This window comes from Nuphar pumila, chromosome 4, assembly GCF_984573655.1.
Source record: "Nuphar pumila chromosome 4, dmNupPumi1.hap1.1, whole genome shotgun sequence".
Lineage (NCBI taxonomy): Eukaryota > Viridiplantae > Streptophyta > Magnoliopsida > Nymphaeales > Nymphaeaceae > Nuphar > Nuphar pumila.
In genome coordinates this window covers 142982469-142999597 of record NC_143252.1, presented here as the reverse complement: position 1 = coordinate 142999597, position 17129 = coordinate 142982469, and the positions used below count along the sequence as shown (strand labels likewise).

The 17129-nt window shown below is 39.1% G+C and overlaps 1 protein-coding gene across 1 annotated transcript; it reads left to right on the top strand.

The window, feature by feature from the left end:
* The first annotated feature begins 8603 nt into the window (after positions 1-8603).
* Positions 8604-10305, top strand: LOC149841425 (uncharacterized). The gene has a single exon (XM_090003828.1). The coding sequence runs from the start codon at positions 8734-8736 to the stop codon at positions 9979-9981; it is 1248 nt and encodes a 415-aa protein (XP_089859954.1). The 5' UTR covers positions 8604-8733; the 3' UTR covers positions 9982-10305.
* Positions 10306-17129: the final 6824 nt, after the last annotated feature.

Below are 17129 nucleotides of genomic sequence, written 5' to 3'. Positions count from 1 at the left end.
CAACCTCCTTGGCCACGGATCGCTGCTACCTCAACTACCTTCCCAAAATCACCTCTTCCTCCCTCCCTCTTATTTCAGTCTGTTCGTGACTCCCCCACCTACCTACACTTCCTCTTCGGCGAGTTCATGGGCATCGCCGCCACCATGCTCATGCACCTGCAGGACCTCAACAGCTGGTCCAACCTCATCTTCTCCGCCACGTCATGCCCGAAGACATGAAGCCCTCTAAGCTTCGCCTCCTTCTCTTCGCCTCCAACCCCCGGCGGTGGTGGTGGTTAGATGGAGAGAGAGATCCTACAAATTTTTCTTGCTCTTTTTTCTGGAGAAATGTTTTTTTATTAAAAACTATACATTTTAGAAAAACTCTCTTAAAAAAAATTCTCTTGTTTAAAACTGTGAGAAAAACCTTACTCTTTTTTTTTTTCCATCTTCACTTTTCCTTCATCTTTCTCACTTTCAAAAGTGCCCTTAAACACTTGTTTCCACTTCTCGTATATATTTGGTATCCTGGTAACACTTATAGGTAAAGCAAAAACTGCTGGTGGGAGGCCGTACAGTTTTTGCTTTACCTATAAGGGGTGGTGGTGTGTGTTCTCCCCCTAAGACGACCGTTAGCCACAATGCGTGTTCGGGGGTCCCAATGAGCGCCACGTATATAAGCTCGTGGGACTCATATTCCCGTGTGTGTCAGCATCATTTAGCATCTGAGTCTGGTGTGATTGCAAAGACTTAAGTACCCTTTCTTGCTATTCTCGCCATGAAACGACGGTTCGAGAAAATAACAAAAATGTCCTCCATTAAAAAAAAAGAAAATGACAGTTCGAGAAAAGGATAAAAATATCTTTCATCCAGAAAACCGAGGATGATGTTAACTCTTCAAAGTCCAAACATTCCATTTTCGCCCTAAGCAATAAACTTTTGCACCATCTGCTGTAACAGGAGCTCCTTTTGACGACACAAACTTTGCCACTGAAGTAGCAACCTTTGTCAACGTCTCAAGTTGAGGTTCCCGCCTTGGTTTTTAGCTTGTGTTATAATACATTGCCGCCTTCTCGTTCCTGCCTTGTGTTACAAAACATTCTCGGGTTTACGATCAACTGGTTCGATCATTGGTGGGCGTCATAGGGCATTTGTCGCCCATCTCTTTTTACAGTCTTCTCTTCTTTTTTGTTGTCGTTAGGGGTTATGTAAGAAAGCAATGACGTACAAATATTTCAACAAGTGCCATTAAGGCATCATGAGTACCTTTCCATGTCATCATGCTATCGTTAAAGAATGTATGTCATTGTGAGTGTCATTGAAGCATTGTTTTGTTATTGCAGGTAGATCTTGTCCTTTCGATGGTTGAAAACTTAACGATATTTGTAAGATGCTGGGACCTATTGACAAGAATGTTTATTTACAGATGCGAGGAAGGACCTTTATCCCATCCGATATCCTCCATTCACTCAGTATATGCAATGTATCACAAATCGCGGTTGTAGTAACTTACTACCGATTTGTGAGATATTGTTTTGTTTGTTAATATCGATTTGTAAGCTATTATGCTGAATTTCCGTATCAATTTGTAATATATTTTATGATATATATATATCGATTTGTAAGATATTATGTGTTTTGTAGTGTCGATTTATAAGCTATTATGCTGAATTGCTGCATCGATTTGTAATATATTATGCGATATGTATATCGATTTGTAAGATATTATATATTTTCTAGTATAGATTTGTAAGATATTTGTAGAAAGACTTTTAAAATGTGTGCATGCAGAAATACATTATTACGCGCTTTCGGTGACAATTTTCGTATTAAAATCATAGCTTATTTAGCGATTTCTATTGAAATCGCTTCACAACATCATAGATATAATTAAATCGCTATCTTCAACACACATATACAACAAATTGTTTCTTTTATTGGCATGGTAAGTAACAACTCAATGCATAGTATAAGCAAATAACAAATTGTTGTTGCTTTTATACTGTGATTCATTCAATCATTTCTTTGACTTGTTTAACCCTATCGGTATCCATTGTCATATGTATCTTGAATAAATCATAGTAAACGTATGCGCTTGCTAACGCAAATTGATATCTTGCTTATAACAATGGTGAGCTTATCATCTGGTTTTAATGAAGATGATCTATCTCAATCATTTGAAAGATATGGAGCAGTGAACATCTATACTAATGACGCACCTTAAGAAGTGAACATGTGCAATAATGATGCACATGATAACAAGGGTGCATGCATTGGATTCACTCTTGACTTGAATGTTCCAACAGAAGAAATGCAATTCGATAATAAGGTAGACAATCGTGATAGTATACTTGATAAATATGCAGGCACTAGGAATGTACATGATAGTACACCTAACTCTGTTCCCGTAGAAGGAATATAGTTTAATAATAAAGATGTTGCACATAAATTTTATAATGATTATGCCTTAAAATTTGGCTTCAGTGTTAGAAGGTATTCTTGGTCAAAAAATGCACAGGGTGTCGTAGTGAGAAAGACATATGTTTGTTCTAAGGAAGGTTGGAAGAAGTGAAGTGAAAATCCAACAAGGAGCATGCCAGAATCAAGATATGGATGTCCAGCGAGAATGGTGTTAAGAAGACTTCCAAATGAGAAATATGTAGTTCATACTTTAATCAGTGATCATAACCATGATTTATCTGCTTCATTTATGGCTCCTATGTTAAAGTCACATTGTAAAGTAATTGAAGCGCATGTTGCAATTGCTGAAATAGCTGATAATGCCAACATTGCACCAAGAAAGACATACAATTTATTCACGCATATAGATGGCGGTCGTGAGAATGTGCCATTCACACCTATGGATCAAAGAAACCACTTGTTCGTTGATTACTTACAGAAGAAATCAAGCATTGACCTTGGTTTCTTTAGTGCAATGCAACTGGATGCTGTGAATATATTTTGGGCAGATTCAAAGTCAAAAGTAGATTATGAATGCTTCAATGATGTGCTTATTTTTTATACGACAATAAAAATTTATACTGAATAGTGGCCATTTACGTAGTTTGTCAGAGTGAACCATCACTCACAGAGTTGTATATTAGGCTGCATTTTTTTGTACGACCAGACCAAGGAAAACTTTGAGTGGTTGTTTAGAGTATTTACATAAGCAATGAATGAGAAGCAACCTAAAGTTGTACTTACAGATGGTGATCACGCAATTGCGGCTGCAGTGTCTCATGTGTGGCCAGATGCACATCATCGTCTATGTTTGTGGCATATCTTTCAAAAATGCAGCAAAGAACATAGGACACATATTTAATCAGAAGACAAAGTTTGACAAAAATTTTACTAGGTATGTACTTGAGAGCGTAGACAAGATCACATTTATGTTTGATTGGGAGGAAATGATTCAGATATACGACCTTAAAGACTGTTTGTGGTTACAAAATTTATATGCAGAAAAAGAGAAGTAGGCATTGGCATATGGAAGACAATACTTTTGTATAGGTATGATAAGCACACAAAGAACGAAATCTATGCATGCCACACTGAAGAAAACTCTGTATTCATGTTTAATAATGTTTTGCTTCATGGAACAATATGAATTATTTATAGACGGTCTTAGACAGAATGAGCTTAAACAAGATGTGAAATGCTTCAATACACGCCCTGTAACTTTGGGCATGAAAATATTGATGCGACCTGCAGATCTGTATACACTAACTATATTTGAATGGATTAAGAAGAAAGTTATACAGGTCATGAATTGCAACATAGAAGGATGCATGCAAACCGGAAATATACACAAATACCATATTGTATGGGAGAGAGAAGAACATAAAAAAAAGTAAAAAGCACATGTCACGTACAATGTTGACAACGAAACAGTTGAATGTACATGCAAAAAATATGAATTCAAAGGTATTTTATGTTATCATGCATTAAAGGCACTTAATGAAGAAAAATACGAGAAATACCTGAGTCATATTTAATGCGAAGATGGAGGAGACAAACAAATATTGAACTGCAGGATACAGATAATGTCAGTCAATCTGGTGTTGATGAGAAGTGCCACACATCCTCCCGTTACCAACAACTGTGTAGGTCATTTATGTATGTTGTATATTTGGTAACGAAAAGTGAAGAAGCCTATGTATGCATAAGAAAAGCATCAAGGGAGTTACTTGAAAAAGTGCAGTTAATTCACCATTAGTCCGTTGCAGCTCATAAAGACTAGTCGAAGAAAATGACAGCCAACAACGAAGGTGAAAATCATGCTTCCCTTGGCATTTCTGAGAAGTTACGCCGAAGCATAAACATCATCTTCAACAAGTCAGGAGTGAACGTTGTAGATTATGATGAAAAGATTCACCTAGCGAAGGATATCAAAAGAAAACCTGTCTCTGATCGCAGTCGTTGGAGGACAAAGGGTGGACTAGAATTGGTTCGCAAGAAAAGGTCTAAAAAACAACCAACCTCTAAGCAAAAGCAGCCAAGCCCTTCGCATGAACATGTATGTAAGACATTATATTGCTTCCCATGTAAATTGCATTATGTGAAGCAATATATAACTTGTGTAATTTTCAACATGCGGCAATACCCTACGAACGTAATTTTCAACATGCAACAATACCCTACAGACAAAATTTTCAACATTGTAACCTTCAATCCTCCCGACCAATTATTCTAGAATGATAGCTTCAGTTTTACAAGTCTTTTGATATGTAATCAATGTTGGAAGGATGTTTGCATTTCTTGTTAAACTTAATGTAGTGTCTTATATTGTTCTGTTTCTTGACAGACTCAAATCAATTCGAAAGCGAGATATGGAACACAAGAATCGCATGTGAATTCTGTTTAAGTCTTACCATAAAGTTAATTTTCATGCATCTTTGCATGACCCAATTTCCATATCGTCAGATTTGTTAATAGTTTAACAAAATAGAAGGTGAATATGCTTATACACTGAATGATCTTATTAAGAAAGAGTTTTTCGATAAAGCCATTTTCATGAATCGTGAGCCATAAAAATAGAATTGTATCTTTCACATGTATTAAAAATAAAACTATGTTTAATAATGTATCTTTTATATGTATAAATCCTTGTAATATGTATCATTCACATGTATAAATCATAGTTAGTAAAAATCATGAAAATTGGGTATGAAAATCAGGAATTGTATGTGAACTTAGTGTTTATATAATCAATGAAAATCATTTTTTCATCTAGCCTTCACATATACAAATCGTTATATATAAATTGTATCATCCATATTGTATGAGAGGGCCTCCACAACATCCGGTATTGTCTGAGAAAAATTCATTCATATACAAAGCCACACGATGTACAAACTTAGTAATGAACAAATCATGAATAATTTGATACAAATTGATGTAACTTTATAAATACAAATCGATTTCGTTCACAAAGACTAACAAATATATATCATTGTCACGGTAACTTCATAAATACAACTCGATTTCTCAGCCCTGGGTAATTAACGAGAATGGCTTACAACCGATGTCATTTACAATCGATAACTTTAAAACTACAAATTGATGTCATTTACAACCACAATCATTTATCAAAAAACAATCTTTTTTACCTGACCACAATAGTTTGGCTTAGATAAAACACATGACCATCATCATCAACAAAACAGATATCATCACGAGTAGGTAATTAACGAGACATCTAATTGTATAAAAAAATAGATATATATTTGTTTGTCTATGTGAATGATATCGATATGTAATATAGCGATTTACTCATAACGTTTTGCAACTGTTAATTGGATTTGTACTTTACCAAGACTACACATCATGATGATGACTGTACACGGGTGTAAAACCAGACAAAATGTAAAACCCTAATATAGATCTATATATAAAATCCGACCTGACCCGTTGTCCAGGTCTTAAACCCTAATCTATTTAACCTCTCTTTCTCTTTCTTTTTTGCGGCAGTGCAACTTCTTCTTCTTCTTCTTTCTCCTTCGCCTTCTTCTTCTTCCTTGTATTTTTCTTTCTTCTTTGTTCTTCTGTGTTCCTTCTACTTGTGCTTGATAGACAGAGGGGTGATGTAGATGCCCATCTATTTGATCTATTTCTACTTTCAGACCCTATATTATTCGCAAACCATACTTCACAGTTGAAAAATTATCTACCTAATCTTCGATATACTTTATGACAAATACATAGGGTGAGAGATCTATCATGTAGCCTCTTAGCTCCTTCAAGGGAATGGTTCCTAACCTTTGAAGCTTATTGTCAAGAGTGCACCAATGCTAGAGTCTCTAAGAATCGGCCTCAGTCTGAGAAAAATGATGCAATGGGCTGCCATTACTAACGAGGTCGTTTGCTTGCAGAGGATGTATCCTCGGCATAGAAGGACGTGATGATGAACGATACAGATGTTTTGGTGATCTCTTCTGTAAAAATTTGAGTCTCTAAAAGATAGATATATGTTCGACGAAATTGTCCTCCCATAGATATTATAACTAAATACTAATATTTTTTCTATATGAATTTGATTGTAAATCATATAAATCATGTGGATTTATAGTTACAATTTTTTTGCTCTTTTCACTTGAATCTAACTGAATGTGATCTAGAACCTGCTCTTGAATCATCTAATTTTGATGCATAAAAGAGATTTTTTTAAGGCTTTAAAATCAATTACTCATAGTCTTCATAAATATTAAAGTATTAAAAAATCACAGATTTTCATTGAAAATGCATGATTCAATGGTTGATTCCTATTGAATTCACCATGCCAAGCACATCCACATGATTGGATTTGCAAAAAAAATGTTGCAAATGTGCATATTTCTAGGTTTCATATTCTAGCGACTCTCTCTCTCTCTCTCTCTCTCTCTCTATATATATATATATATATATATATATATAGTCACTGGAATATGAGAACTAGAAATATGGCCTTTTCATTACTTTCTTTTGCAAATTCAACCATGTGGATGTGCTTGGCATGGTCAATTTGCAAGGAATCAACTATTGACGGTGTATTTTCAATGAAAAAATGTGATTTTTGAATGTTTGAATATTTATGAAGATTATGAGCCATTCATTTTAAAGCCTTAAAAAATAAAAAATAGGATGATTCAAGAGCGGGTTCTTATAAAACCAAGCATGTAGATCACATCCATGTGGTTAGATTCAAGAGAAAAGAACAAAAAATTCATAAAAATCACGGTTCACACATTAGTTCTCATACTTTCAGTTCTCATGTTCTAGTGTGTATATATATATATATATGACCTGAGCTCAAAAGGTCTAGACTTCAAATTCTATCACTTGCAACTTTGGAATAATATATATATATATATATATATATATTTAAAACGAACCAGCTCATGCTCAGTTCATTTAATTCAAGTTTGTGATGAGCTCCAGCTCAAGCAGAGGTCAGTTCACCCCCAAGCAAGAGTCAAGCCTGAACACTTCAAGCTCAATTCATTCAGCTTCTTGCTTGTTTTTTTATAAAAAAAATCAGTTTATTTTGGCCCTAGCTTGTCATAAACTTGATGAAGATCAAGCTCGATTCATTTGGCTTGTTGGATGCAAATGGGTGGGATCCAAGATGAAGGTTTTGCAAATTTTGGCTGTTTCATGTATTTGGCTGTTCGGGATCCGATCTGTTTGGGTCCCCATTTACCAACCCTTGGTGGGCCCAGTAAAGTAACTTCACAACTGACTCCACGAATCACAATTTTATACTACAAACTCGGGGCCCACTAAAAAATACTAAGGGCAATTCCATAAATTCCTACGGAAGCAGCAGAGCAAAATCTCACCCAAGCATCCCCGGGCCCCCACACAATGGATCGGATACAGACCAAATCATGATATGTCCCAACCCTAATTTGAAACTCAATATCGGGCATCAGACCCGAACACAAGTTTGGTTTAGAACTAGATCCAATGTATCAAGCCTGAACAAAAGTTCGGTTTGGAATTAGATCCAATACGTATCAGGCCTGAACAAAAGTTCGGTTTGGAATTAGATCCAATACGTATCAGGCCTGAACAAAAGTTCGTTTTCAAAATAGATCTAATGTAGTGTAGTTGAATCCGGATAATAATATACCATACTGGATCTGATGCATCAAAGTTGTAAACCGAAAACGGGTCAATGGATGTGATGTCCGAATATGATCTCAAGATTCATTTGGGTAATATTTTGAAACAGAATAATTTTATCGTGAAATTTCTAGAATTCTGATGTATTGTCCAAAACATCAATATTATGAAAATATCACCTGTTCTTGAAAATATCACATTTTTATCCTGATATTAACATTATACAAGCGTTTCTTAACGTCTTTTAGGTTATCCAAAATTTTCTTTATATATTTATACAATAATTCTAATATATATATTTTAAATGTTGTCCAAAGATTTTTGCGAGAAAACAGCGTTTCTCCTTTCTCAATGTATCGTATGATTTTCCCTCACGGATATTTTTCCCATAAATAGATTCCTGACACTTGGATCCACAGTCTTAGGCTAATCTATCAAATTCGGGTCCTGAATCCTTCTGAATCCGATCCATTTGCAAGCGGCAGCCCTCCATAAATATCTGGCCTTCCTCACTGCTCTCAGAACTCTCTCTCTCTCTCTCTCTCTCAGAAGAAAGAAAGCAGCAAGAACAATTAGCAAAACCCCTTAACCCTAACTGTAAATTTCTGGCCGTTAAACCCTAAACCTTACGAAGTGCTTTTTTTTCCGGCGATGGTCGACGTGGATCGAAGGACGGCGCTCTCGCACTCGCACGTGGCGGGGCTCCGGCGGCTCTCGGCGAGGGCCAACGGCGCCGGCGGCCCGTCGACGCCCGGACGAACGGGGCTAGCGTCGTTCGCGGATCTGGCAGGGAAGGTGATCGGGCACCTGCGCGGGTCGGGCGGGTCGGGCGTGCCGGTGCAGCCCGGCCTCTCCGGCGACGAGTTCGCCCGGATCGAAGCCGATCTCGGGTTCACCTTCCCGCCGGACCTCCGCGCGCTGCTGCAGTGCGGCCTCCCGGTGGGCCCGGGCTTCCCGGACTGGCGCTCCGGCGGGGCCCACCAGCTCCGGATGGCCCTCAACCTCCCGGTCGCCGGAATCTCCTACCAGGTCGCCGCCGGCGCCTTCTGGCTCAAGTCGTGGGGTCCACGGCCGGTCGACCCCGATCTCGCCATCCGTACCGCCCGGCTAGCCCTCAAGAGGGCCCCCGTCCTCATCCCCCTCTTCGGCCACTGCTACATCCCCTCCGCCCCTTGCCTCGCCGGAAACCCCGTCTTCTTCGTCGACCAGGCCGTCGTCTCCTACTACGGCGTCGACCTCGCCGATTTCTTTGACCGCGAGGCCGTCCACCGCCGCCCCGACGAGCTCCTCCGGCGACATAAGTCCGCCGGCGGTGGGGCGGCAGCGCCGGAGGTGGATGGTTCCGGCGGCGCGCTGTCGCGGCGCAGCCTAGACGGGCGGTACTCCCGGCGGAGGTCGTGGAACCAGCCGGATTTCGGCCACGGGAGGGCGCCCAGGTGGATCGAGTTCTGGGGCGAGCTGGTGGACCCCCGGCGGAACTCCGCCCTCGGGTCGCCGGACCGGCTGTTCTCGTCAACGAAGGTGGACGGCGAGATCGCCCGGCGGCCAGGCGAGCGGCGGGTGCCCAGATGGGTCCGCGTGTACCTCAGGGAGCTTTCCGGCGTTCTCCGGGAAGGCGGGTGGGAGGAGGCGGACATCGACGAGGTGTTCCAGGAGGCGTCGTCTCCGGCGGTGGCGGAGAGGGTGTTCTTCGACAGCCAGACGGTTCTGGAGGGGCTCCTTCTCAAGGCGGACTACCTCTCCGACTCGTTGAGACGGGCCGGGTGGAGCTCTCAGGAGGTTTCCGACGCGTTGGGGTTCGACGTCCGGCTCTCCAAACCGAGGAAACCGGCGAAGAACCTCCCGCCGGAGTTCATCCAGAGAATCGGCAGATTGGCGGAGTGCATCGCATTGTCATGAAGGTGAACCGTATCGGAAAGATGGTGGTGAATCGGATTATTTATTGGCACCAGCATTGAAGGAAACGGGGAAGAAGAGATCAGATATGGAATTTGTTTTTCAATTACCTTGTTTGTGGTGTGGGTGTTGTGGAAAGTTCATCCGTTTCTTGGGGACTCTTCAGGCATCATGTACTGAGGGTGTTCCAGGTCCGAATGCAAAAGAAAGTCAAAAAAAGATTTGGAAAAGCGGTAAGAAAAGAAAGAGAAGATGAAAGAGATATTAAAATTGTGAAAAAATGTATATTTTGAACTTTTATATACGTAGAAAAGGTTTTCCTTGCAACTCACTCTGTTCAGGTTTTTGTTGTTTGGGTGGGTTCAGTATTTATATGATTGGGTAATTTTTTTTTTCTCTCTCCATGAGGATGGAAAAACCACCCGAGGATTAGAGACCTAGTGGCGTTGGGTATGGCTATTAGAGTGGTGTTGAGTTTAGGGGTGCCAATGGGTGGGTTTACCCCTATAGGGTCCGGCTATGGTGATAAATAAGAAGACCCAGGTCCTGACCGGAAGGTCCCATGCATTAATACATGGAGCAGGGTATAGTTTGTGAAATTTTATACCAGACTCGGGCCCGACCTGAGTTCCAATTGGGTATGGTTTCTCTTATGGTAAGTTTGATTAGACCCAGGTTCGTACCTGATACCGTACCAAAAAATTGAGGCCAAGTCTGATTTCACATAGGTCCTAACCAAACCCGACCCATTGACACCCCTAGTTGACTTGCCTTGTTACCTCAAGTTATCCCTCAATATACATACATTATGATCAATCATAACATGACATATGTTAAAACCAATAAATAATATTTAAAAATTTTATTTTTTATATTTATTAAAAAAATAGCTGATCTGGAGTGAAGTGTATCGATTTTCTGTCTATACAGGCCCATAAGCACCGATACTGATAACCTTGATTTTTGGCCAGTCGAAAGGTTCTTTTGTACATGTGTACTTGATTGATGGGCTCATGGAAAAGCTGAGGAAGGAAGTTAACTTAGTGTTGAAGGCTGACATGAAAGCACTAGAGGGGTGCGACAAAGATCCTACTGCCTTTTAGCCTGTCTCCCTGAGACTTTGCCGGTTAAAAAAGATGGGAAAGTTGCCTTTCACAAAAAAAAAAGATGGGAAAATTGGCAACTCCTTGCAAACTTGTTTTTTTCCTTGTGAGAATTGCTAATCATGCTTCTTCAAAGTCGTTTTACTTGGAATAGGATAAGCATACACCAAGTTGGTCACATTTCACATGATAATCAAGAGCAACCTTATTTTTCTAATTTTTTTTTTATTTAGTTGGCTTTTCATGCACAACCATACTTTTACATACGAAAATGTGGATGGTAGCTTTCCAATTGGAAAAAGTTAGGGGGTTATGGCATCTTCATAATTAATACGTGACCTTTTCTTTAATACTTGTGGAAAGCTGCAATCACTGTTACATGGCACCATCACAAAAATAAAACACAGTTAAAGGGGTCGGCAGTGATACTGATGTTGGCCTGTGAAAGATTCCTTTATGCCTAGGGGTGTCAATGGATTGGGTTTCACCCGGTACCAAACTCTACAGGGTCAAGGTTTGGTGATAAATAAGAAGGTTCTATTAGAATCCGAGTCAAACCCGCTGGTAGGGGCCACTTGTGAATGCAACCAAGTTGACTGGATGTTACAAGTTCGAAACTCATGAGTGGTGTTTCTTGCCGCAAGATCGAAGCTAGGTGTGCTCCCAGATGAGCAGGGGAAACCTCAAGGGTTTTACCAACCCGGACCAGCCAATGTGTGGTTCATGATTTTGGGGGGATGGGGGGTGTGGTTTGGTTTCCCTTGGATTATCCAAGATAAGAAAAAACAATTTGAAAGATTCAAAGCTCAATTCATGATCATCCTTAGGGATGAAATCGGATCGGATTCATTTCCAGATGAAGCATTACTGAACAGGACCTAGTGGGACAAATCAGATTTGGTTTAGATGGCAAAAAAACTATTATGGAATTTGGACCTGATTAGGCTAATTAAATAGCCAATGTATTTATATGCAATCAGATTTGGATATTTTTTCTGATACAGATTGGATTCAGATGAAAAAATCTGAACTGAATACAAATCTTTTTTATCAATTGGAAGGAGGCCCCATAATCGGTTCTAGTCATGGCTCAATTCATGATCATCCGAGGGGATGTATTGGGTCCAGTTTGGATTTCGTCATTACTCAGCACAATCTAGGGGGATAAATCCGATTCGGTTTGAGTGAAATAAGCTATTAACCAATCTGGATCTTATTAGCTTAAATATCTAACTCGAAATGCCATTTGCATGAAATTGGATCTGGATATTTCTGATATACAAATTTGGATTTGGGTGTAAAATTTTAAATATAATCCAGATCATATTAACCACAGGCATCCCTAATCGGTATCCAATTGACATGATCCCATTGATTCATATTTAAATCCCTACAGATTTTACCGTGCCATCAGGGTCTCATGTGAACCAGATCCGACCCGTACTTCTCCTCCCAACCACCCATTATCGGATCCACGCGACTCTGTCAGTGCACGAGCAGCTCGGGGATACCTATCCGTACTGCCTTCTCTTTTTGACACGTGTCTCAAAAATGCGAGAAGGAGGAGGCCTCCCAAAATCCAAACAACCGAACCGTTTTCTTTAATTCGGACCCGAACCGTCGTGGATCGCACCGCCCCTGACGTGGGATCTCACGAGACTGTCAAGCCACCGTGTCGCGCAACCGTAAATCCGATGTGGCGCCACGTCAACGACGTGATGGTGGGGGGATCACCTACGGTCCCGCGTCGCCCGTTCCCGTTCCCGAGGGAAAGCTTTTAACCGTTTCTCGCACGTGCGGATGGTTATTTTTTTGCGAGAGTAGTCGCACGTGCCGAGGCGATCCCCGTTCTGGCCGCGGGGTTATCACTCGCCTTCTCGCACGTGGGTTTTCTTCCTTTTGTTTCTGACCTTCGAAACCTTCAGCACGTGCAAGCGCTTGTACGGATTTGAATGAGGGAGAGGGCACCATCGTTGACTGATGATTTTGGCGCGGCTTGCCCAGAAACTACGGAGTTTACCACATAAGAAAATTACGAAATTGCCCTTGAAAGTTGGGTTTGGTTGGTCCTCCGGGCTTCATCTTTTGTAGGACCAAACCGGGTCTACCTTCCTCCTAACTTGATACGGGTCTTGGGTTTAAATCCTACCACATACAGGAACGTAAATGGTTCGGATTCCGATTGGTGTGGCCAATACCATGTTCAACTAATCGGATGTTGGCTATTTGGATTTGGATTTGGATTTAAATCGTGAAAAGCTAACACCAAATCTGATTTTTTTACCTGTAAACAAGTTTGAATCTCCTTTAAATTCCAATATTTGTCAGACTCAGTAGCAGAAAATCAAAATCATATCCTCAAAGTAACAAAAAGTATTTTTTTAAAATTTTAATTTTAAAAGATTAACCCTATTGTAGCATTATACATTTTAATTAACAACACCACTGTTGAGCTTGTTTTAGTCATTTACGATCAGCTGAATGCTGCTAACGTAATGTAAATATTTAAATTTAGTTGTCCCTCTTTGTTTATGATATATATATATATATATATATATATATATATATATATATATAGAGAGAGAGAGAGAGAGAGAGAGAGAGAGAAAACTGTAATATGTTTACCTGCAAAACATGTTTTCTGGTTTGAACTAGGCATTTTTGATGTTTTTTTGTAAATCTAACCCTGCAAATGCATTCGGCATGATCCATTTGCAATGAATCTACCTGAATCATGTATTTTTTATCAAGAAATGCAAATTTTTTATGCTATTTAAAAAATTCTAAGCTGTTGATTTTCAAGCTTTAAAAGAATCTTCTTGTGCATCTTCAAGAGTCTGTTTCTATAAAATCAATTATCTAGATCACATCAGGTGAAATTAAAAAAAAAAAATTTATGAAAATCTCACCAGTAAACATGTTTTACTAGTAAACGTGTTTTACTAGTAAACATATTCGAGTTACCCATATATATATATATATATATAATCACTAGAATGTGAGAACTAATGTGTGGACCACTATTTTCATGGATTTTTGTTCTTTTCAATAGAATCTAACCGTACGTATGTGATCTACATGTTTGGTTTTATAAGAACCTGGTCTTGAATAATCCGGTTTTGATGCATAAACCTAATTTTTTTTAGGTTTTAAAATCAATGTCTCATAATTTTCATAAATATTCAAGTATTCAAAAATCACATTTTTCAACAAAAATACATGATCCAATGGTTGATTCCTAGCAAATTCAACATGCCAAGCACATCCACATGGTTGAATTTGCAAAAAAAGTGTTAGTAATGCCCATGTTTTAAGTTCTCTTATTTCAATTCTCATATTTTAGATACTATATATATATATAAACAAATATATTTAATGGTATGAACCAAGATTTTTATAGGTGTTTTTACTTTTTTATTTTATTTTACCTTACGATGTAAACTAGATGCGTGGTTTTATAGAAACAAACTCTTGGATCATCCAATTACGATGTATAAAAAAGATCTTTTAAGGGTTGAAAATCAATGGCTTAGAATTTTTATAAGTATTCAAGCATAAAAAATCACATTTCTTGATCTGATTAAGATGATCGAACAATCGATTCTAGCAAATGGACCATGTTGAATGCATCCGCAAGGTTAGATTTGCAAAAAAAAAAACTATGAATATATATCTCGATTTATACCAACAAACATATTTGGTTGGTAAACATATTTCAGTTTCTTATATATATATATATATATATATATATATATATATAGAGAGAGAGAGAGAGAGAGAGAGAGAGAGAGAGAGTAGTGCATATGTGCTTGAACATGTTGACCGTCCATCAAAAACAAGTTTTTCTGCCAAATGAGCAATAACGACAACAAAAGTCCTTAGCGGTGACAAAAATCCCTGCTAAAGGTCAATAGCGGCGACTTTGTCACAGCTATTGCTCGTTCTTTTACGTTGGCCATCTATCGAGCGCACAATGGACAACCAACATGTTCAAGTACCTAATGTTTAAGCACCTGCCACACGTATATATATCAATCAAATATGTTTAGTGGTATGAACCAAGATTTTTATATTTTTTTTTTAAATTTTCACAGTACGAATGTGATCTAGACGCTTGGTTTTATAGAAACATACTTTTGGATCATCCAATTATGATGTACAATAAGAATCTTTTAAGGGTTGAAAATCAATGACTTAGAATTTTCATAAATATTCAAACATAAAAAATCATATTTCTTGATCCAATTACATTGATCCAACACTCGATTCCTAGCAAATGGACCACACCAAATGCATTTGCAGGGTTAGATTTACAAAAAAAAAAATTATGAAAATCTAGATTCATATCAGCAAACATATTTGATTGGCACACACACAGATATATATATATATATATATATATATATATATATATATATATATATATATATATATATATATATATATATATATATATAGAGAGAGAGAGAGAGAGAGAGAGAGAGAGAGAGATCATCGTCAAGTCTTACCCCCAACTATATTGGTTCAACCGCTAGTCCCTCCAAAACTCAGTAAAATGAATTACTGATTTTCATTTACTGCGAGTAGAAAACAAGTTCTTTAGAGCACTCCGGGAAACTTTTTACTGGGTTCATAAAGGGGTGTTCGTGCAAGCCAAGTTGACTCATCTACATTATTGTGCCATTGACTAATCAACACAACTAGTCAAGAAAAAAGGACGACCCACCTGCAATTTGCACTCAAAGTGGTCGGCATAGATTGGGAAATCAACACAGCCAAGACCTAATTAACTTGCTGTCACACTTGTCCAAAACTCCACATTGAATTGGGAATCAACAACAACCAAGGGTAAACCAAGTCATACGTCCAGTCCAGTTGTTTCCACTTACCAAGTATTCATTTGCATCATATATCCATTTATTCAAGTTCAGTACAACTAGGGCAGCTTTCCCTAAATACACCAATGTCATATTCCTACATTGGGGTACATACCCTAGCTTGGGGTGGTGGGGTCCACAGGTCAACACCCACACACACGGGGCCCACACCTTCCATGTCCTTAGTTCTCCTAACACTAGGCCCCAACTTCCTTAACGTGCATATTTCGCAACCAAAACCTTCACAAAACCCCATAAAATTATGATCTTTGTAGGTTTTGATCCCTTTTCATGGCAGTGAATTTCCTGGCTTGTTCTTATTAGGGTCTTGTCTTGGAGGAACCCCTCCCACTAGATGGAGCAAATTGGTGCTTGCTTGTCTTCTCACACATGAGCTCCCCCACACACAAACATGTAGAATTAATGCGCTTGTTGGCACTACACTACTGGCATTGTATGGATAGTGACCATATACCCTGATTGGTCATTTTCGATCAGACCCACCATGCATGTACCGTACATATTGAGCCTGCTGGTGCACTAGCATGGTTTGGATCCAGCTCAAGGTTGGCCACTAATGCATCGGCCAGAGCGACCTATCCTATTTAGACATGTCTCAGCTTTATTTTGTTGCATAATCCATCTGCAAATGGTTAGAGCATGCAATGTATGCTCCAAATAATCTTGTAGCCAACCAGTGAAGCATGTGTGAGAACGATTGTAAGTAATTGGATTTTTTTTTTGTTTTATTTTGCTTAATTGATTGTTAAGGGGTTAGTGTATATGTTATGCATTATCCCGATCATGATATTGCCAAAGTCGGGAACTGTACCCACCCTGCACCCGCTTGCACAAGCAAGGCGGTGCAATTAGACACCACTCAAGGAACATAGCACATCCCTTCAATAGCAAGTGCAGTTATCTGTGTCCAATAGTTCCCTTTTGAAGTTCCTTATATCAAAGCAAGTATTCAGTCAGCCTTACGGCAAGAAAGCAGGTATCAAACTCCTGATGCGTGTCTTTTAACTTGAACACCTTAAGCATGCCCACCTAGCCAAGTGTGCATAGCCCACGTTCCCACTCACAACTTGTTCAAAGAAAATGAAACCATGGGAACAGTGTCTCTTCACCCCCTCAAGTCTGTAGTGGAAGACAAGGCCTGAGTGAAGAT

Bases quoted from the DNA above. Each gene is read 5' to 3' on its own strand.
- LOC149841425 (XM_090003828.1), top strand. From the start codon at position 8,734: ATGGTCGACGTGGATCGAAGGACGGCGCTCTCGCACTCGCACGTGGCG.